Source organism: Mobula birostris, chromosome 13, assembly GCF_030028105.1.
Source record: "Mobula birostris isolate sMobBir1 chromosome 13, sMobBir1.hap1, whole genome shotgun sequence".
NCBI classification, from domain to species: Eukaryota; Metazoa; Chordata; class Chondrichthyes; order Myliobatiformes; family Myliobatidae; genus Mobula; species Mobula birostris.
The window spans coordinates 95,106,962-95,129,430 of NC_092382.1; the positions used below are offsets into that span (position 1 = coordinate 95,106,962).

General features: G+C 54.1%; 2 protein-coding genes across 2 annotated transcripts in view; one reads left to right on the forward strand and one right to left on the reverse strand.

The window, feature by feature from the left end:
* Nucleotides 1-22,469, reverse strand: part of patl1 (PAT1 homolog 1, processing body mRNA decay factor) — a 57,227-nt gene that overhangs the window by 22,154 nt on the left and 12,604 nt on the right. The window contains 6 exon segments of the mRNA XM_072275541.1: nucleotides 75-134; nucleotides 7,020-7,117; nucleotides 10,258-10,381; nucleotides 17,151-17,325; nucleotides 17,623-17,718; nucleotides 21,354-21,526. Of these exon segments, the coding sequence (XP_072131642.1) occupies nucleotides 75-134; nucleotides 7,020-7,117; nucleotides 10,258-10,381; nucleotides 17,151-17,325; nucleotides 17,623-17,718; nucleotides 21,354-21,526 (726 nt within the window).
* On the forward strand, nucleotides 7,827-9,146 carry LOC140207757 (uncharacterized). Its single transcript, XM_072276313.1, has one exon. It carries the CDS (start codon nucleotides 7,943-7,945, stop codon nucleotides 8,858-8,860), a length of 918 nt encoding a protein of 305 aa, XP_072132414.1. The 5' UTR covers nucleotides 7,827-7,942; the 3' UTR covers nucleotides 8,861-9,146.

Consider the following 22,469-nt stretch of genomic DNA (forward strand, 5'->3'; position numbering starts at 1 on the left):
GAGGGACGGTGTGAGGGAGCTGCATTAACAGTCACCGAGTGACGCTGGGTTCCGGCGCTCCATCCGGGACTCACCTTCTCGATGGTGTGGAGCGTTTGCCTCCTCCTGTCGCGAACCTGCTTCTCCTTCGTCTCCTGCACGGGGTCATGGAGAGAGACGTAAGAGACTGCGATCGATGTGCTGGACCGCGGCCCGTGTCACCCACCACCACCCCCCCACCCCAGAACCTTCCCTCAAGCGCACTTCCGAATGTTGTTAGAGTTCCCCACCTCCAGGCCGTGGTTGAAGGTCGAAGGTTAAAGGTTAAATGTTGACGGGTGAAAGGTGAAGGGTGAAAGGTGAAAGGCTCCTGGGAGGGTGGTGCGACCGTGGAACGGGCTGCCCGCGGACGCGGTGGATGTGGGTTCGATTTCTAAGGGGTGTCTGGAGAGCTTACGTGGGCAGGAGGGCCTTGAAGGGCGAAGGCCCGGGTGAGCAGCGGTGCGTGACTGGGCCGATTCAATGTTTGGCAGGATCCAGACGGGCCAAAGGGTGGGATAGGGGGTGGTGGTGGGGCCTGTCTCTACGCTGCCGCGTTCCCCGACCTCCACAGCTCGCTTGTGCCTTTAGCGATCAGACTGTTTTATAGTGATCTTGTGAATCAGTCCGCAAGTCGCGGGAGGAACTCAGCAGGCCAGGAACTCTGGGCGAACACCCAATCTTTCACCTATTCCCTTATGGCTGCTAATCTATAGATCTGTTGAGTCCACCCACAAAAAAAAACACGGATCTCAGGGTCATTTCTGCTGACATACACCGCATGTACTTCAATAATCTGAGGAAAGACATCCTTGCCATAGAGGGAGTACAAAGAAGGTTCACCAGATTGATTCCTCGGATGGCAGGACTTTCATATGAAGAAAGACTAGATCGACAAGGCTTGTACTCTCTGGAATTTAGAAGATTGAGGGGGGATCTTATTGAAACGTATAAAATCCTAAAGGGATTGGACAGGCTAGATGCAGGAAGATTGTTCCCGATGTTGGGGAAGTCCAGAACGAGGGGTCACAGTTTGAGGATAAAGGGGAAGCCCTTTAGGACTGAGATGAGAAAAAACTTCTTCACACAGGGAGTGGTGAATCTGTGGAATTCTCTGCCACAGGAAACAGTTGAGGCCAGTTCATTGGCTATATTTAAGAGGAAGTTAGATATGGCCATAGAAACCACAGCACAGAAACAGGCCTTTTGGCCCTTCTTGGCTGTGCCGAACCATTTTCTGCCTAGTCCCACTGACCTGCACACGGACCATATCCCTCCATACACCTCCCATCCATGTATCTGTCCAATTTATTCTTAAATGTTAAAAAAGAACCCGCATTTACCACCTCGTCTGGCAGCTCATTCCATACTCCCACCACTCTCTGTGTGAAGAAGCCCCCCCTAATCTTCCCTTTAAACTTTTCCCCCCTCACCCTTAACCCATGTCCTCTGGTTTTTTCTCCCCTTGCCTCAGTGGAAAAAGCCTGCTTGCATTCACTTTGTCTATACCCATCATAATTTTATATACCTCTATCAAATCTCCCCTCATTCTTCTACGCTCCAGGACATAAAGTCCTAACTTATTCAACCTTTCTCTGTAACTGAGTTTCTCAAGTCCTGGCAACATCCTTGTAAACCTTCTCTGCACACTTTCAACCTTATTTATATCCTTCCTGTAATTTGGTGACCAAAACTGAACACAATACTCAGATTTGGCCTCACCAATGCCTTATACAACCTCACCATAACATTCCAGCTCTTATACTCAATACTTCGATTAATAAAGGCCAATGTACCAAAAGCTCTCTTTATGACCTTATCTACCTGTGACGCCACTTTTAGGGAATTTTGTATCTGTATTCCCAGATCCCTCTGTTCCACTGCACTCCTCAGTGCCTTACCATTAACCCTGTGTGTTCTACCTTGGTTTGTCCTTCCAATGTGCAATACCTCACACTTGTCTGTATTAAACTCCATCTGCCATTTTTCAGCCCATTTTTCCAGCTGGTCCAAATCCCTCTGCAAGCTCTGAAAACCTTCCTCACTGTCTACTACACCTCCAATCTTTGTATCATCAGCAAATTTGCTGATCCAATTTACCACATTATCATCCAGATCATTGATATAGATGACAAATAACAATGGACCCAGCACTGATCCCCATGGCACACCACTAGTCACAGGCCTCCACTCAGAGAAGCAATTCCCTACCACTACTCTCTGGCTTCTTCCATTGAGCCAATGTCTAATCCAATTTACCACCTCTCCAGGTATACCTAGCGACTGAATTTTCCTAACTACCCTCCCATGTGGGACCTTGTCAAATCCATGTAGACAATATCCACTGCCTTCCCTTCATCCACTTTCCTGGTAACCTCCTCAAAAAACTCCAAAAGATTGGTCAAACATGACCTACCACGCACAAAGCCATGTTGACTCTCCCTAATAAGTCCCTGTCTATCCAAATGCTTATAGATTCTGTCTCTTAGTACTCCCTCCAATAACTTACCTACTACCGACGTTAAACTCACCGGCCTATAATTTTCCAGATTACTTTTCGATCCTTTTTTAAAGAACGGAACAACATGGGCCACTCTCCAATCCTCCAGTACCTCACCTGTAGACAGCGACATTTTAAATATATCTGCCAGGGCCCCCACAATTTTAACACTAGTCTCCTTCAAGGTCCGAGGGAACACTCTGTCAGGTCCCGGGGATTTATCCACTTTAATTTTCCTCAAGACAGCATGGACCTCCTCCTTTTCAATCTGTACAGTTTCCATGGTCTCACTACTTGATTCCCTCAATTCCATAGACTTCATGCCAGTTTCCTTAGTAAACACAGACACAAAAAACCTATTTAAGATCTCCCTCATTTCCTTTGGTTCCGCACATAGCCGACCACTCTGATCTTCAAGAGGACCAATTTTATCCCTTACAATCCTTTTGCTCTTAATATACCTGTAAAAGCTCTTTGGATTATCCTTCACTTTGACTGCCAAGGCAACCTCGTGTCTTCTTTTAGCCCTCCTGATTTCTTTCTTAAGTATTTTCTCACACTTCTTATACTCCTCAAGCACCTGATTTACCCCCTGTTCCCTATACATTTCATACAACTCCCTCTTCTTTATCAGAGTTGCAATATCCCTTGAGGACCAAGGTTCCTTATTCCTATTCACTTTGCCTTTAATCCTGACACACACACACAAAAAAAACGCTGGTGAAACGCAGCAGGCCAGGCAGCATCTCTAGGAAGAGGTACAGTCGACGTTTCGGGCTGAGACCCTTCGTCAGGACTAACTGAAGGAAAAGCTAGTAAGAGATTTGAAAGTGGGAGGGGGAGATCTGAAATGATAGGAGAAGACAGGAGGGGGAGGGATGGAGCCAAGAGCTGGACAGGTGATGGGCAAAGGGGATACGAGCGGATCATGGGGCAGGGTCATGGGACGGGAAGCCTGGGGAGAGAGAGAAGGGGGGGAGGGGGGAGCCCAGGGAATGGAGAGCAGGCAAGGAGTTATGATGAGAAGGACAGAGGAGGAAAAAAAAGAGACAGAAAAAAAACAGAAAAATAATATAAATTAACGGATGGGGTGTGAAGGGGAGATGGGGCATTAGTGGAAGTTAGAGAAGTCAATGTTCATGCTATCAGGTTGGAGGCCACCCAGATGGAATACAAGGTGCTGTTCCTCCAACCTGACTGTGGCTTCATCTTTACAGTAGAGGAGACCGTGGATAGAGATGTCAGAATGGGAATGGGACGTGGAATTAAAATGTGTGGACCTGGGAGATTCTACTTTCTCTGGCGGACAGAGCGTAGATGTTCAGCGAAACGGTCTCCCGGCCTGCGCTGGGGAACACGCCTGCAGGTTTCAATCTTGTTTGCGTTCTCAAAGCGTCGGCCGTTCTTTCCTGCCCCACCACGGACGCTGCCTGGCCTGCTGAGTTCCTCCAGGAGTGTGTGCGCGCGTCTTGGATTTCCAACGTCTGCAGCCAGCTGCGGCTGGTTGGCAGGCATCAGGTCCCGGACGAGGCCCTGACCGTCGTGGTCTCCAGGCCACCGGAATCGGTCGGTTGATTTGTGAAGTACCGTGTGCTTCTTGGGAGCGCAACGTCAAGTACACATCAAACAAATACACGCACAGGCCTCTCCGCTCTGCGGGCCGCTTCTTCAGAACGAAGACGCATCATTCTCGACCTTGAGGGACAGGCACGACGACAGCCCACTTCCAAGCACCTTAAACCTGTGCCTTCTCGTGCCAGCCACTTCAGCCCTGGCTTTAGAAGTCCACGGCCCTCCACGCGATCAATGCCTGTCGTCATCTTGCGCACGTAAATGCATGATTGTTTAGTGTTTAGTACCATCCACTCTGTAGCCGGCTGTCTGAGGCGGCACACACGACAGCCTCACAGGACAGAAACAGGCTCTCCGGCCTACCTGGTCCCCGGCAACCAGAACCCCTGCCCCAGACAGTCCCGCTGGCCCTCGTTTGGCCCAGGTCGATCTTACCCTCCCCGACCCTACATAGCCGGCCTGGGTTCATTTTCAAATCCTACCTGCCTTCACCCCATCCCCTGGACGTTATTTCTACACCCACCCTATCCCCAATCAGGCAGACCGGAGGCACGTCCCACCGGGCTGGCGGAGAGCTTCTACCCTGGGGCGCAGTGCTAGCCGAAGCGCGTCCAGCACCCCTTCAAGAAAAGAAAGCCGAAATAAACGAGCTGATTAATTGGGTGCCGCCCGGGGCGATTTAAGTCTCTCAGAAACCGCTGACCTCCTGGGATTTTTACGCGCAACAGACTCTGGGGTTTACAAAGAATGGTGCCAAAAACAAAAAAAATCCAGCGAGCAGCTGTTCTGTGAGCAAAAGCATCTTGTTAAATCCACTCGATGGATTTTTTTTCGTTTTTGGCACCATTCTTTGTAAAATCCAGAGTCTGTTGCACGTAAAAATCCCAGGAGATCAGCGAATTCTGAGGCAATCAAATCACCCTGGGCGGCAGCTAATTAATTAGCTTGTTTATTTTGGCTTTTTTCTTAAAGAGGTGCCCGACGTGCTCCAGCTAGCACTGCACCCCTGCATCCACCCCCACTGCTATCAGACGGCCGAATGGCTTCCCAGTACGACAAGATGGACTCTTGTCGTCACAAGCCACCTTGAGGTCCGCCGGCACGTGACACTCTGTTCCACATTCTGCTATCGTTTCACCTCGCTCTTCCTCAATACACCGTGTGGTGATCTGATCTGCACGAACAGCGATCAAATCACGAACCAGGCGGCTTTCAAAGCTTGCAGAGGGATCTGGACCAGCTGGAAAAATGGGCCGGAAAATTGGCAGGTGGAACTTAATGCAGACAAGTGTGAGGTGTTGCATTTTGGAAGGACAAATCAAGGTAGGACATACGCAGTAAATGGTAGGACACTGAGGAGTGAGGAGGAACAAAGGGATCTGGGAGTTCAGATACATAATTCCCTGAAAGTGGCGTCACAGGTAGACAGGGTTGTAAAGAAACCTTTTAGCATCCTGACATTCATAAATCAAAGTATCGAGTATAGGAGTTGGGATGTTATGGGGAGGTTGTACAAGACATTGGTGAGGCCAAATTTGGAATACTGTGTGCAGTTCTGGTCACCTAACTATAGGAAGGATATCAGTAAGATTGAAACAGTGCAAAGGAGATTTACTAGGATGTTGCCGGGTCTTCAGGAGTTGAGTTACAGGAAAAGATTGAGCAGGTTAGAACTTTATTCCTTGGAGAGCAGAAGAATGAGGGGAGATTTGTTGGAGGTTTACAAAATTATGAGGGGTATAGACAGAGTAAATGCCAGCAGGCTCTTTCCACTTAGATAAGAGAGATAAATATGAGAGGACATGGCTTTAGGGTGAAAGGGGAAAGGATTAGGGGGAACTTCTTCACTCAGAGAGTGTTGAGAGTGTGGAGCGAACTGCCATCTAACATGGTAAATGCGGGCCCACTATTAAGTTTTAAGAATCAATTGGACAGGTACACGGAGGGGAGAGGTCTGGAGGGTTACGGTCTGGGTGCCGGTCAATGGGACTAACGGAATAAAGTTCTGGCACAGACTAGAAGGGCCGAATGGCCTGTTTTCTGTGCTGTAGTGTTCTATGGTTCTCAGAGAGAATCTGCAGACGCTGGAAATCCAGAGCAACACACACACACAAAATGCCGGAGGAACTCAGCAGGCCAGGCAGCATCGATCGACGGGAGTGAACAGTCCAGGTTTCAGGCCGAGACCCTCCAGCAGGACTGCATCTCCTTTCCCGCCCATCGCCTCCCCCCTGGTGTTCCTCACCCCCTTTTCTTTCTCCAGTGGCCTTCTGTCCTCTCCTATCAGACTCTCTCCCCTTCTCCAGCCCCGTATCTCCTTCACCCATCACCTCGCGTCTCTCTCCCCGCTCCTCCCCACTTTGTAAATCTACTCCTCAGCTTTTCCTTTCCTCCGGTCCTGACGAAGAGTCTCTGCCCGAAACGTCGAGTCTTTGCTTTTCTTCCCCCACCCCCCCCACACACAGACGCGGCCTGGCCCGTGCGTGCGGACGGTATGCGAGATTATCACTGTGTCTCGGTACACGTGACGGAAACAACAACGAAAAAAGACACGATTCAGCGACCAGGAGCTAGCGGCAGATTCGCGACAAGGCGAGGGCAGGGGCCTGGGTGTGCGGTCCAGTCCAGGGTTCATGGTCCAAGGCGGGCGAAGGGAGCCCCGGGGCTGGGGGGGGGGACTGCTGCCCCTGCTGGCAGGACCCGGAGGAGCAGCCCCAGAGTTGAAATGACGGGAGAAACCCCACTCACCCCGGGGTGGGGGGAGAGAGAGCGCCGTTCCTTCCAGATGGAAGGCAGCCCCTGTCCAAGCAACACCACCCAATTACAGACCGGCACTCCCCCGCTCGCCTCTCGTCCCGAACCCCCACCTCCCCCGACACGATGGCGGACAGGGTGGGAAGGGGGTGTCGGGGTCCCCCCAGCAACTCACGTCGTCATCGCCGCGCGTCGTCACCACAGCGTCGATCATCTTGCGAGGGTTGTTGACGCTAGAGACGGTCAGCTTCCCCAGGGAGCCCTCGAACTGCACTGCGGGGGGGGGGGAGAGAGACAGACACCAAGATCAGAACGGGCTCGAGGAGAGAGACACTGCGCTGGGTGCGACGGAGAGAGGCTCGCTCCGCACCGTCCCATCACACACTCCCGGGGTGAGACACAGAGTGAAACTCCCTCCGCACCGTCCCATCACACACTCCCGGGGTCAGACACAGAGTGAATCTCCCTCCGCACCGTCCCACCACACACTCCCGGGGTCAGACACAGAGTGAATCTCCCCCCACACCGTCCCATCACACACTTCCGGGGTCAGACACAGAGTGAATCTCCCTCCACACCGTCCCATCACACACTCCCGGGGTCAGACACAGAGTGAATCTCCCTCCGCACCGTCCCATCACACACTCCCGGGATCAGACACAGAGTGAATCTCCCTCCACACCCTCCCATCACACACTCCCGGGGTCAGACACAGAGTGAATCTCCCTCCACACCGTCCCACCACACACTCCCGGGGCCAGACACAGAGTGAATCTCCCTCCACACCGTCCCACCACACACTCCCGGGGTCAGACACAGAGTGAATCTCCCTCCGCACCGTCCCATCACACACTCCCGGGATCAGACACAGAGTGAATCTCCCTCCACACCGTCCCACCACACACTCCCGGGGTCAGACACAGAGTGAATCTCCCTCCGCACCGACCCATCACACACTCCCGGGGTCAGACACTCCCGTTGTCATGGTGCCGAAGGCCTACTGAGGGAGCGCTGAGCCTCCGTCGATGTCTCCTGGACACCAGCGGTAGCATCAGAGAAGAGTAAATCGTCGGTTGTTGTCGGTCAGAAGCTGGAACGATGAGCACGCAGTACAGCATCCTATTCAAACAAGAACATGCTCATGATGACTCCATCTGGTCTGTAGCTTGGGGAAAGAGTGAGAAAGATGGCTCAGAGACTATAGTGACTGGCTCATTAGATGACTTGGTTAAAGTCTGGAAATGGCAGGATGAGAAGTTGGAACTGCAGTGGACTCTGGAGGGACACCAGCTGGGAGTTGTATCGGTTGATATCAATCACACAGGCGCCACTGCAGCCTCCAGTTCTCTGGATGCACATATTCGCCTCTGGGATTTAGAGTCGGGCAAACAGATCAAGTCGTTGGATGCTGGACCAGTTGACGCTTGGTCTGTGGCCTTTTCTCCAGATGGCAAGTTTTTAGCCACAGGGAGTCACTTGGGAAAAGTAAATATATTTGGAGTTGAAAGTGGAAAGAAAGAATCTTCTTTAGACACAAGAGGGAAATTCATCCTCAGCATTGCATACAGTCCTGATGGGAAATACCTTGCCAGTGGTGCTATTGATGGTATCATCAACATGTTCGATGTTGCAACTGGAAAGCTTTTGCACACATTAGAAGGTCATGCTAAGCCAATTAGATCTTTGACATTCTCCCCAGACTCTCAGCTTCTAATTACTGCCTCTGATGATGGATACATAAAGATTTATGATGTACAGCATGCCAATCTTGCCGGTACACTGAGTGGTCATGGATCCTGGGTGCTGAGTGTTGCATTTTGTCCAGATGACACTCATTTTGTATCAAGTTCTTCTGACAAAAGTGTAAAGGTTTGGGATGCTGGTTCCAGAAGCTGTATACACACATTTTTTGATCACCTCGATCAGGTCTGGGGTGCTAGATATAATGGAAATGGATCGAAGATAGTCTCTGTCGCAGATGATCGTGAGATCCATATTTATGACTGTCCAATCTGAAGTGTCCTTCTGCTCAGAATGTGAAACTGCAGTAAGATCTTCATCTTCAGCTACAAACTGGGAATATGTATAAGGCCAATAACGTCAACAAACTAGTTAAAAATATTGTGAAACCAAAGGCCCTGTCATGAAATCTGAATTGAATAAATCATTCCTCGTTTGCATTCAGATTATGTGGGAAAGTTTTCTCAAGCATATTTATTGCTTGTGTTTACGCTGTCCATTTGTGTATCATTTTTGTTTTATTTTTGTAGTTGGCAAAATAAATATGGTTTTCTATATATGATTTGAGACTGAAACAGATGAAATTGTAGTTTTTTTATGACCTCTTTTAATCTCAGCTACCAACCCTCTCATTTTGGGTTGGAATTGATATTGATTACAGAAACTAAACTGGCCTGTGGAAACTACATGATTATCAGGAAAGACTAATGTTAAGTCACTCGAGAATGTTTTGTACATAACCGGTAAATCTGGTGACAATAGTCGATGGTGATGGAAATGCAATATTAAAGTACAAATTTAATTCAAAAAAAAAAAAAAAAAAAAAAAGGGGTCAGACACAGAGTGAATCTCCCTCCGCACCGACCCATCACACACTCCCGGGGTCAGACACAGAGTGAAGCTCCCTCCACACCATCCCGTCACACACTCCCGGGGTCAGACACAGAGTGAATCTCCCTCCACACCGTCCCATCACACACTCCCGGGGTCAGACACAGAGTGAATCTCCCTCCACACCGTCCCATCACACACTCCCGGGGTCAGACACAGAGTGAATCTCCCTCCGCACCGACCCATCACACACTCCCAGGGTCAGACACAGAGAAAGCACCCACAGATGTACTCTGATCCACATACACTTTTATACACACACACATCCAGAAATCGGGAACACCCTATTTCTCACCCACGTACAAAGCCAGAGGTTGGGATCAAACAAGACAGGATCCAGCTCCAGTGGGCACCATTACCTCCCCTACCACCGATCCACCTAAACCTCCCCCCACCCCCCCACCACCGCTCTTGAAAATGTCGGGGCAGCGAGGGTCCGTAGGACCCCGGCGGCATACCTTTGGTAGTAGCCTCTGTCTCCACCCTGCACCCCTGCAGCGCAGAAGCCAGCGAGGGAGCAGGGAGGGGTCCTGGGGTCCCGGAGGCGCGCTTGGGTAGTGGGCGTTGTCCAGCCCTCTCTGCGTTCCCCCACCAATCCCTGCCCCACCTCCCACACGGTGATGACGCGGGCGTTCAGTGGGGAAGGGGGGGGCGTCGGGACCCCGGCGGCGTACCTGGCCGGTGGGCATGCTCCAGCCCCCTCTCTCCCTCCCGCTTCCCCGCACCCACCCAGCACAGTGCAGATCCGGAGCAGGGGGGGCGACGGGACCCCGGCGGCCTACCTGGGCGGTAGGTGTGCTCCAGCCGGGCCAGCTGTGGCGTGATGAGGCGGGTCCTCTCCTTCCTCGGTGCCTCGCCGCCCACGTCCCCCTCCGTCTGCTGCCGCTCCAGCCGCTCGAAGTAGTTCTGCCTCGGGAGAGAGCGGAGAGGGGGGGTTGGGCTGTGATCAACGTGGGCACGTTCGTCGAGGCCGGCGCGCGGACCGGGGCGCCCTGATCGTCCCGGCCACAGTGCTCAGTTCACAACACGGTGCAATAGACAATAGGTGCAGGAATAGGCCTTTCGGCCCTTCGAGCCTGAACCGCCATTCACTGTGATCATGGGTGATCATCCACAATCAGTACCCTTTTCCTGCCTTCTCCCCTTATTCCTCGACTCCGCTATCTTTAAGAGCTCTATCCATCTCTTTCTTGAAAGCATCCAGAGACTTGGCCTCCACAGCGTTCTGGGGCAGAGCGTTCCATATATCCACCACTCTCTGGGTGAAAAAAGTTTTTCCTCAACTCCGTTCTAAGTGGCCTATCCCTTATTCTTAAACTGTGGCCTCTGGTTCTGGACTCCCCCAACATCAGGAACATGTTTCCTGCCTGCAGCGTGTCCAATCCCTTAATAATCTTATATGTTTCAATCAGATCCCCTCTCATCCTTCTAAATTCCAGTGTATACAAGCCCAGTCACTCCAATCTTTCAACATATGACAGTCCCGCCATCCCGGGAATTAACCTTGTGAACCTACGCTGCACTCCCTCAATAGCAAGAATGTTCTTCCTCAAATTTGGAGACCAAAACTGCACACAATACTCCAGGTGTGGTCTCACCAGGGCCCTGTACAGCTGCAGAAGGACCTCTTTGTTCCTATACTGTACACGGAAAAACTGTGTGTGTGTGTGTGTGTGTGTGTGTGTGTGTGTGTGTGTGTGTGTGTGTGTGTGTGTGTGTGTGTGTGTGTGTGTGTGGTGGTTTTTCCATGTACTACCTCACACACACAGAGCAGTGAGGTAGTACACAGAAAACAATCCCTCACACACACGGTGTGGTGAGGTAGTACACGGGACAGCAAAAACAAAGTGCTCGTCAGAGGACTTTGTCACCGTAAACTTCGACAAACGCCTGCAGACGCGCAGCAGAGAGCAGCCCGGCTGGTCGGGGCAGAAGCGCCAATGCCCAGGAACGGGAAAGGCCCGCAGAAGGCGCTGGGGGGTAGACCATACCACGCAGGTGAAGGTTCCCCCTCCCACCCCCACACCCCACCAGCCACCGAGCTCACCTACAGATGCACAGATGCGCCCGCAAAGCAGCATCCGCCATCGCGGATCCCAGCCTCAGGTCCCCCCACCACCGGGCTCGGAACAGTCATCGCCCCTCAACCGGCAGGGTTAAATTCACCCACCTCAACTGCGAACTGATCCCACAACCTACAGACTCATTAAGGCTCGACAACTCCCGTTCCCACTGTATATATATTTTAATTTATTTTCGCTAAAATTTGCCTCCCTTTGCGCCCCGGCCATTTTATTAGCAGTCTTTATTCACGGGCAGATTTTCATGAATTCTGTTGATTGCAGAATCGCGTTTAAACATGGCTGGCCCATGCCCTGAAAATGGCAACAGCAACACGTGAGCAGGAGGAGGTGGCGGCTGTCTCTCGGGGTCCGAGGAAGACTAAACATTGTGCGGTCATCTGTGGACACGCACGTGGCTTCGGAGGCCGGAGGCTGAAGCGGACACGTGGTTGTGGGTCGGACGTGGAATGACGGTTGTTCGGGTAGGTGTGCGCACGGCTCTGTGGCGTCGGTCTCGTGCCACTGCAAGGCGCCGATTTCGCTCATCCTGAAAGTCAGATGCAGCTCGTCCGGTCGGGGCCCTGCCGGCTGCTGACTCCTCAAGCTGTCGAGGCTGGCGGTCTGCCCATTTGATGCAAGGCTTCAGATCGTCTTTGAATCTCCTTTTTTTGGGGGGAGGGGGGCAGGGGGCGGCCCTGATTGCGACAGCCGTGCTCAAGCTCGAATGTCTAACGAGGATGTCATGAACAAAGCAAGCGCAAAAAGAGAAATAATGTACGAGATCATGAAAAGGCACATTGGACATGTGATAAGGAAAGAGGAGTTAGAATGCATGGGGAAAGACTGAAGGGAAGAAAGCAAGAGGAAGAGAAAGACAAATGATGATGGAGACCGCAGCCAGAGAACTGGAAATGAATACCAATGAATTGATCCACTTGACCCGAAACAGGAGTGTGTGGGCCATGGCGGTCAAAGCTTAACTGGGTACGGCACCTGATGATGATGGCTGGTGATCCAAGGCCAAGACGAGAGCCAGTGAGATTACACCCGCTGCAGTGGCAGGGTCATCACCAATCTCCCAAAGCACCTCATCACAACAGACGTGAGTGCAACTGGTTGATAACCATCGAGGCTCCTTTTGGGCACTGGTATGATTGTCGCCCTTTCGAGGCAGGTGGGAACCTCCGATTCCAGCAGGGAGAGATTGAAGAATTCCTCGAGCACTCCCGCAAGTTGTTCGGCACAAGATTTTTTTTTTTCCCAGAGCCCTACCAGGGCCCGACGCCTCACGATGGGGGCGGACGTGAGAGCAGGGAGGAACATCTGGTGAAACTTCTGAAGTGCCTGTTTCGCTGCCGCTGTTACTGTGCGGTCCAGAATCTCCGGAGGGGAAGGCCCCAGATCCTCGGCTTTGCTTGTTGCTCGGTGGCCAGGGCCGGGTCGAAGCACTCGGCAGAGATGGTGCTCGGTGTCGGAGGGCTGCTCGGAGGCTCGAAGTTTTCGGACGGACTCAAGAGTCCGCTGCGGTCGGGTGCTTCCACTGGTGCTGCATCGGCAGGTTTGCGGTGCTGGAGTTTCGTGGCAGGGAGAGTTTCTCCCTTTTACCGTGTGCGTGACATGATGGGGCTATTGGGACTTTGAGACTTTTTTTTTTACCGTGCCCATGGTCTGCTCCTTATCAAATTACGGTATTGCTTTGCACTGTTGTAACTATATGTTATAACTATGTGGTTTTGTCAGTTTTAGTCTTGGTCTGTCTCGTGTTTCTGTGATATCATACTGGAGGAACATTGTATCATTTTTTAATGCATGCATTTCTAAATGACAATGAACGAGGACTGAGTGTCCTTATAATCTAATCTAATCTTGAACGATGCTCTGACGCCGTCCGCTGAGACAGAGAACACAGGAAGCTGCAGGGTTTCGTCCGGGGGGTGGGGGGGGGGCAGTTTTATCCTCCCTCCCGGAGTGTGCGTAAAAGGCGTTGAGCTCATCTGGGAGTGGAGCATCACGGCCATTCCTGATGTTGGGCTTCGCCCTGTAGGAAGTGACGGCCTGCAGACCCCTGGCAAAAGCTGACGGGCGCACGATTCCACCTCCAACTCCAATCGGAATTGGGGTACTTTCCCCACGGTTCAAAATGGCCTTCCATCGGTTAAGTTGAAGTTCATTTTTTTTTTCTTTTCGTTGCCCGAACGGACACGCGTGTGACGGCTGGCCGTCGTGTCCGACCGTGAGATGGATGATCGATACCTCATTGATCCCAAGGGAAATTTCAGTGTCACAGTAGCATTACAAGTGCACAGATGTACAAATGTTAGAAGAGAAGCAAAAAGTGAAAATAAACCGCAAACCAGAGTGGAGGTGGGGGGGGGCATCATTTCCCCGGCTATAGGTTGACTCATTATAGAGCCTAATGGCCGAAGGTAAGAATGACCTCATATTGCGCTCTTTGGAGCAGCTCAGTTGTCTCAGTCTATCACCAAAAGTGCTCCTCTGTTCAGCCAAGGTGTCATGCAGAGGGTGAGAAACATTGTCCAGCTCTGTCGGATCCCACGTTCTACCACAGCCTCCAGTGTGTCCAGTTTGACTCCTGTAACAGAGACAGCCTTTCTAATCAGTGTATTGAGCCTGTTGGCATTGCCCGTGTTGATGCCATTGCCCCAGCACACCACCGCATAGAAGATTGTACTGGCGCCAAGAGAACAGTAGAACATGTGAAGGAGAGGCTCGCACACTCCAAAAGGATCTCAGTCTCCTGAGGAAGTAGAGGTGACTCTGGCCCTTCTTGTACACAGCCCCGGTGTTGGTGCTCCACTCAAGTCTGTCATCCGGGTGAATTCCCAGGTACTTGTAGGTCCTCTCCACATCCACATCCTCACCATCAGTGCTAACAGGGAGCAGTGCAGGCTTAGACTTCCTAAAGTCCATCACCACCTCCTCTGTCTGACTGATGTTCAGCCGCAGATGATTCAGCCTGCACCGTTTGACAAAGTCCGCCGCCAGGGGCCTGCATTCGTCCTCCCATCCTCTCTTCATGTACCCAACTGTTGCCGAGTCAGAGAATTTCTGCAGGGGATGTGACTCAGTGTCTTACAGGCGACGTGACTCACGGTTTCAGGAAGTCCGTGCGGGAAGCTTCTTAAAGTGGGAAAAGGCCGTTCCCCTCTCCCGAGCTCGGACGTCTGGCTCCAGCGGTACCCGTCGTGAGCTGGGGTCTTCCTCGGCCGGCCGCGGCATCCTCCCGTGGCTGGTCGCGCTCCTCGCTCTCCGTGGGTGTCTCCCGGCTGTGGTGGACACCCCAACACGACCACAAAGCAGCTATCCTCAGCGGCAGGCCGCTCCCACAAAATCCGCAACGCGTCAAGCCAGCCGACCGCCCCAAGTTGACAAAACACAGTTCAAAAATGTATGCAGTGGCGAGACCTTGGGGGTGCCAGGGTGCCCGCCGGTCTCTCGGCCCTGGAGGAAGAGGCCGTCACCCCGCCTGGCAGTCCGAGTCCTGATGCTCCTGTACACACCCCCCCCCGGACAGTGGGAGGGTCAAGGAGGCTGTGGGAGGGATCCTCACTGAAGCTTCGATCCCTTTATCCATGACCCTCACCGAACAGCACACAAAAACCCTGACTAGGAGCCCCTCAGGGCTGCGTAGTGAGTCCCCTGGCCTCCTCAACACAGGAACCCCTCGTCACCCCTCCCTCGCTCCCCCTGCCCACCCACAGCTCCAACTCAATCGTTAAATCTGCCGACGACACCGCACTGATCGGCCTTAACCTGAACAGCAGCCAGCAGGCCTGCGGGGAAGAGGTCATCACCCTGATACAGCCGTGTCCCGGGAACAACCCCTCCCCTCAATGTCACCCAAAAAAAAACAAAGGAGCTGGCTGTGAGATGACAGGGGGAAATGGAGACGGGCTGGCCCCGATTGACATCAGTGGATCTGGGGTTGAGAGGGTGAACAGCTTTAAGTTCCTCGGCATCCACATCACCGAGGATCTCAAGTGGTCTGTACATACCGGCTGTGTGGTGAAAAAAGCACAACAGCGTCTCTTTCACCTCAGACAGTTGAGGAAGTTTGGTGTGGGGCCCCCAAATCCGAAACTTTCTGCAGGGGCACAATTGAGAGCATCCTGACTGGCTGCATCGCTGCCTGGTATGGGAACTGTACTTCCCTCAATCACAGGACTCTGCAGAGAGTGGTGCGGACAGCCCAGCGCATCTGTAGATGTGAACTTCCCAGTATTCAGGACATTTACAGTGACAGGTGTGTAAAAAGGGCCCGAAGGATCATTGGGGACCCAAGTCACCCCAACCACAAACTGCTCCAGCGGCTACCATCCGGGAAACGGTACCACAGTATAAAAGCCAGGACCAACAGGCTCCGGGACAGCTTCTTCCACCAGGCCTTCAGACTGATTAATTCACACTGACACAATTGCTACATTGTATCTAAGCTATATTGACTCTCCTGTTGTACATATTACTTATTGCAAATGACAATAAATTGCAGAATTCACATTGAGACGGAGGTGAAACGTAAAGATTTCTACCTTTACTCCTCGTGTGTGAAGGGTGTAAGAAATGAAGTCAATTGAATTGAATTCAATTCGGTTGGGTCGGATCGGAGGGGAGGGTGTGTTGGGAGAGAAAGGGAAGGACGGGGGGAGCACCAGAGGGAGATAAGAAGAACAGGAAGAGGGGAGGAATTACCAGACGTGAGAGAACGCGACGTTCATGCCATCAGGCTCGGGGCTACCAAGACGGAATATCAGGCGTGTCTCCCCCAGCCCGAGGTTGGCCGCATCGTGGCCACGGACCTGCGAGTCGGAACGGGAATGGGGAGCGGGAATAGAATGGCTCCCCACTGGGACATCCTGCCTGCTGTGGGTGGGGCGACGTGAGGGCCCCAGACAGACGGTGACCCGATCTGAGTGGAGGATGGAAGAGATGAAGCCAACGCAGCCATTAAATGCAGCATCTCCAAGGATATCCGGGGACTCGTGCCGAGCTTTCCTCGACCGTTGCTCATATGCAGTCATTTCTCTCTTGCAGCCAGAACAACCGAGCACACCAGGAGTGCGCGTTCCGATTTATTTGCTGTGCCCAACGAGCCGAGTCGCCCAGTAACCCAGTCGCGACAGCGACCAGCGGACCGCCACGCCTTTGGGCTGTGGACCACCCAGAGGGCCTCACGGGGAGAGAGCCAGAAGGCAAAGGTTTAAGGTGCTGGGGGGAGGTGGGGGAAGATTTGAAAAGAACCCAAGGGGCAACTTTCTTTTTCTTTCTGCCCACTGGGAGGGGCAGGGGGGGTTCGGGGAAGGGGCTGCCAGAGGAGAAGGTTCAGGCGGAGCAGTTAGAACTGGCACGGAGGCAGGAAAGGCGGGGGGCAGGGTTCCCAGACCGGGGAAATGCCGGGGTAGGGGCCCCCGGCATTTAAAAAATTAAAAAAACACGGTTCGGATCCCTCCCCATGAGCCCGAGACTCGGGGCACGCTAGAGCCGCCCGGTCCAGACTACCGGGGTCGGCACGAAGTAGATGGGCAGAAGGCCACTGTCGTCCTCTCTGGCGCCGGGGGGAGGGGGGGGCCGGAGACGCACAGGGTCGGACGTACCTGGTAGTAGTAATCGTCGAGGGAGGGGTCGGCGCTCTGCAGCTGCATCATCTGGATCTTGCTGACCCAGTCCTTCTCCCGCTGGCTCATAAGGTTGCTGTATGGGTCCCTGGGCTCCGGGTAGCAGCCCCGTCCGAGCCGGTCCCCTCCGGGGCCGCCCTGACCCCGGTGGAGGCTGTGTGGGGGGGAGAGAGAGAAGGGAAACCCCTCAGAGAATCAGGCCTGGGCTAAGAGACCAGATCAGAAGGCCCAAGCTAGAGCCAGGGCGGGCAAGAAGCTCGACCCCCCCCCCCAACCCACCAACCCCCACCGTCCGATCTCCCCTCGCCCAGGGAATAACCCCCTCCCCCCCCCCGGGTATCTGACCCGGACCCTCGCTCTCCCTCCCCACCCGCAGGGGACCGCCTCTCGTTTCCCCGGCACCCACCCCCCCACTCCCCGCCCGGGGCCCGCGGGTTTCGGCTCCACTTACCCTCTGGCGCCCTGCGTCTGGAACCTCTGGGTCAGGAGGCGGCGGTGCTGAGGGTGGAGGTGGGTGGTGTCCGCTCGAGCAATCGGCTGCGTGGACCTGCGGCGCGGGGGGGGGGGGTGAGGCAGGGGGAGACAGAAGTTCGAGCGTTAGCATTGGTTGGCTGCCTGGTGCCCGGTGTCAAACACCCCGGGTGTGCAGTGAGCACGTGCGGGCGGTTCCTTCTCTCTCTCTCCCCCCCTTTGTCTCAGGCAAGGGTGAACGTGACCACCGGGAAGGTATGCCCTGCCCGCGATCGTCACTAACTCCTCTTGTCGAACACTTGGATGTGCCATGTCCATACCGCAGCGGACGTGAATGCCTGGTTTTCAGAGTTTGCAAATAAACGATTGTGTTGGCACATGACCCAAGTGGTGAAGGCGTCCAGCTCGTGATCGGGAGGCTGCTAGTTCGAGCCTCGGCCGAGGTGACCCGTTGTGTCCCTGAACAAGGCACTTAACCACACATTGCTCTGCGACGACACCGGTGCCAAGCTGTATGGGTCCCAATGCCCTTCCCTTGGACAACATCGGTGTCGTGGAGAGGGGAGACTTGCAGCATGCCAACTGCTGGTCTTCCATACAACCTTGCCCAGGCCTGCGCCCTGGAAACCTGCAAATCCGTGGTCTCACGGATGCCTGTTTTAAATAAATGATTATTCACAATCTCACCCGCTGGACGTTCTTCCCCCACCCAACCGTTACCCGGTTCCACGATGCCTCCACCCACCGGTCCCACTTCCCCACGCCGTTCCCAAAACAGCACGGGGCAGGCATAGCGGCGGATGCTTTGCAGTGACCAGCTGACAGATCGGAGTTAAATTCCTCCCCGCCCCGTGGGCAGTCTGCATGGTGCTCCACCCCACTCCGTGACGACGCAGGTCCGAGCTTCCCACAGGTGCTCCGGACTCCGCCTTCTGTCCTTGACGCACGGGTTAGGGTTAGCCAGTTGCGGGCCAGGCCTTGTCGGCTGCCCCCACCCCCCACCGGGCGCGATCTTTGCCCATCAGGCCACTCGGCCCATCAAGCCTGCTCCGCCATTCCGTCACGGCCGATCCCGGGATCCCGCTTGATCCCCGTACGCCTGCCCTCTTTCTCACCCGATCCTGACCCAATCCCGAACTGCGCCAACGTCCGCCTGAAATACACCCACGAGGACTTGGCCCGTGGCAGAGCATTCCACAGATTCACCGCTCTCTGACTAAGAACAAAAATCCTCCTTACCTCCGTTCTAAAAGGTTGCCCTTCAATTTTGCCCTCTAGTTCTGGATACCCCCCCACCACAGGAAACATCCTCTCCACATCCACCCTATCTCGTCCTGTCAACATCCTGTCGGTTTCAATGAGATCCCCCTTCCCACTCCCGCATTCCTCTAAATTCCAGCGAGCCCAGGCCCGAAGCTGCCAAACCCTCCTCACATTAACCCCTTCATTTCCGGAATCATCCACGTGAACCTCCTCTCCAATGGCAACACATCCCTTCGGAGATGTGGGGCCCAAAACTGTTGACGACACTCCAGGTGCGGCCTGACTTGTGTCTTATACAGGCTCCGCGTCATCTCCTTGTTTAATATTCTATTCCCCTTGATATAAATGGAAACATTGCACCTGCCTTCTTTACCACTGGCTCGACCTGAAAACAATCTTCAGGGGAACTTGCACGTGAGCTCCCAAGTCCCTTTGTACCTCTGAGGTCTGAACCTCCTCCCCGTTCAGATAATAGTCCGCACTCTTGTTCCTTTTACCAAAGCGCATGATCAGACACTTCCTAACACTGTAGTCCATCTGCCACCTTTTTGCCCATTCTTCCAATCTGTCTAAGTCCTGCTGCGATCGCATTGCTTCCTCATCACTACCTACCCCTTCACCCACCTGCGTATCATCTGCAAACTTTGCCACAAAGCCAGCAATTCCACTATCCAAATCACTGACAAACAATGTGAAAAGGCTCAGAGGGGATCTGATTGAAACATACAAGATTATTAAGGGATTGGGCACGCTAGAGGCTGGAAACATGTTCCCGATGATGGGGGAGTCCAGAACCAGAGGCCACAGTTTAAGGATAAGGGATGGGCCATTTAGAACGGAGTTGAGGAAAAACTTTTTCACACAGAGAGTTGTGGTTCTGTGGAATGCTCTGCCCCAGAAGGCTGTGGAGGCCAATTCTCTGGATTCTTTCAAAAAAGAGTTAGATAGAGCTCTTAAAGATAGCGGAGTCAAGGGATATGGGGAGAAGGCAGGAACGGGGTACTGATTGTGGATGATCAGCCATGATCACAGTGAATGGTGGTGCTGGCTCGAATGAAAAAGCTTGTCCTCAAAGCCGAACAGAAAAGGTCCCCTTCCATTCCTGCTCGCTGCCTCCCAGCCGTCAGCCATTCCGCTGTCTGTGCCAGATTTATAACTGGATACATCGTGACCCTGCACTGCAATGCATCTGACCACGACCAGAGGAAATGGCAAGAGAGTTATGCCCCCAACTCAGAACGCCTCAGAAATTCGCCAACCCCCCCCCACCCCAACCCCGCGGACTCTATAAAGCAGCCCCACCCCCCACCACACTCAGGACAGTCTCTCTTCTCCACCCTCCCATTGGGCAGAAAACATATGAAGGCCTGAAAGCGCGCGCCCCCACGGGCTCAGGGACCACTCTTGAAACAACTGGACGCTTTCTGAATCCAGTTCTCGGGGCCGAAGTGAACGGCATCTCTTTCCCCACAGCTGCCGAGCGACCGGCTGAGTATTTCAAAGACGCTTTGATTTTTTAAAAATTATCTGCGGAGAAGGGCGCAGGCACACGCACGCTTGTCGGGGGGGTGGGTGGGGGTGAGGGGGTAAGGAAATGGAGTATTCCTGGCCTGTCATGCACAAGATGCAGGAGGGACTCGGCACGCCAGGCAGCATCTATGGAGAAGAGTGACCGGTCGATGTTTCGGGCCGAGACCCTTTAGCAGGACTGGGGGGGGGAGAGAGAGAGAGAAAAAAAAGAAAGGAGTCAGAGTAAGAAGGTGGGGGGAGGGCAGGAGGAAGTACATGGTGGTAGGTGATGGGTGGAACTGGGACGGGGAGGAGGGGTGAAGTAAAGAGCTGGGAAGTTGATGGGTGAAAGAGATATGGGACTGGAGAAGGGGTGAGTCCGATAGGAGAGGACAGAAGGCCACGGGAGAAAGAAAAGGGGGGAGGAGCGCCACAGGGCAGTTGATGTGCTGGCAAGCAGATAAGGTGAGAGAAGGAAAAGGGGATGGAGAATAGAGAAGGGGGTGGGGGAGGCATTACTGGAAGTTCGAGAAATCAAAGTTCATACCAGCTGGTTGGAGGCTACCCAGACGGAAGAGTAGGTGCCATTTCCTCCAACCTGAGTGTGGGCCTCATCGCGGAGTGGATGGATGTATCGGAATGGGAAGCGGAATTAAAACGGGCGGAGATCGTCTCCCAGAGTGCTGTTTGCTGAGTGCCATCTCCTTCGTGCTGGGCCAGCATCGGTGCGCCGTGATGCAGAAAGACCAAAATAAACTCATCCACCACTTGTGCAGTCGGTCGCGGAGAGGACCTGCCAGATTGTCCGCCGTCACGGAGCGGCACTGGACAAATTCCCCTCTCCCAGTCCCCCAACCCACCCCCCTCCGGCCACCCGATATTGATCTCCCCTGACCCACAGCGGCCCCATTTCCCCCCCACCCACACACTGGCACCCACCTGAGCTCCTGGAGTCGTCCGGCCGCCGCCCCGGTGAAGAAGGGCCGGAAGCCAGCGGGCGGCTGGATCAGAACTCCCCCGCGGCCCGGGAGCAGGCCGGCCTGCAGGGCCGACAGCGTCGCCCCCGGTAATGAGGGGCCTCGGCCCGGAAGGTTGGGAGACATCCTGCCGGCCTGTGTCACGGGGAGGGCGGGGGGTAGCGGGGGAGAGGGGGGGAGAGGGGGAAGAGATTGAGGGAGAAGAGATTGTGAGGGGGAAGAGATTGTGAGCGGGGAGAGAAGGCAGGAGGGGGGAGAGAGATGGGTTTGTGAGTGGGTGCAGACGGGGGAGAGGGCAGGAGAGAGCAGAGAGACCAAAGGTTATGGCTGACATCCGGCCCCAGAACTTTCAAGCGCTCCCCCTGTCTTCCTGGTGGCCAGCCAGTATCACAGGCCGGGTCTGAATGAGAGAGACCGGGAGAGAACGAGCCCCACGGTCAAGGTCAGCGCCCTGCTGGCCTCCCGCACGATACAACACTCCCTCCCCCACCCTCCAGCCGCCTGTCCACTGACTGCTGACCCCACCCCTTCCCTCTCTACCCATCCGGCTCCCAGCAGGAGGGGGTCGCAGCTAAAGAGGGGGAGCTCCCTTGCGAATGGCGGGAACCGAGGGAGGGGAACTCCTCCAGAGTGTGGGTGGGGACGAGGGAAGGAAGAAGAGGGCAGAGTCGGGAGGAGGGGAACCGAGGGGAGGGGGAGGGGAAGAGAAGAGGATTGAGCGAGGGAAGGAGAAGGGGGAAAGGGAAGAGAAGGGGGAGGGAGTGGGGATTTTGGGAAGAGAAGGGGGAGGGAGTGGGGATTGAGGGGAGGAAGGGGAGATCGAGTGGAGGCGGAGGGAAGGGAAGAGCACAAGGCATTGAAGGGAGAGGGGAGAATGACCAGACACGACAGTCAGTGGGGAAATCGAATTCAATCCTCTCCATTCTCCTCCTTCCCGCCACTTCCACTCCATCCCAAACTCTGAAGACGCCCCTCCCTCCCCACCAGAGCAACCTGTTAACTCCTTCAGACCCCCCTCCCCACTCCCGACACCCCCACCCACAGCCCGGTTCCGTCGATACTCGCCCGGCCGTCGCCC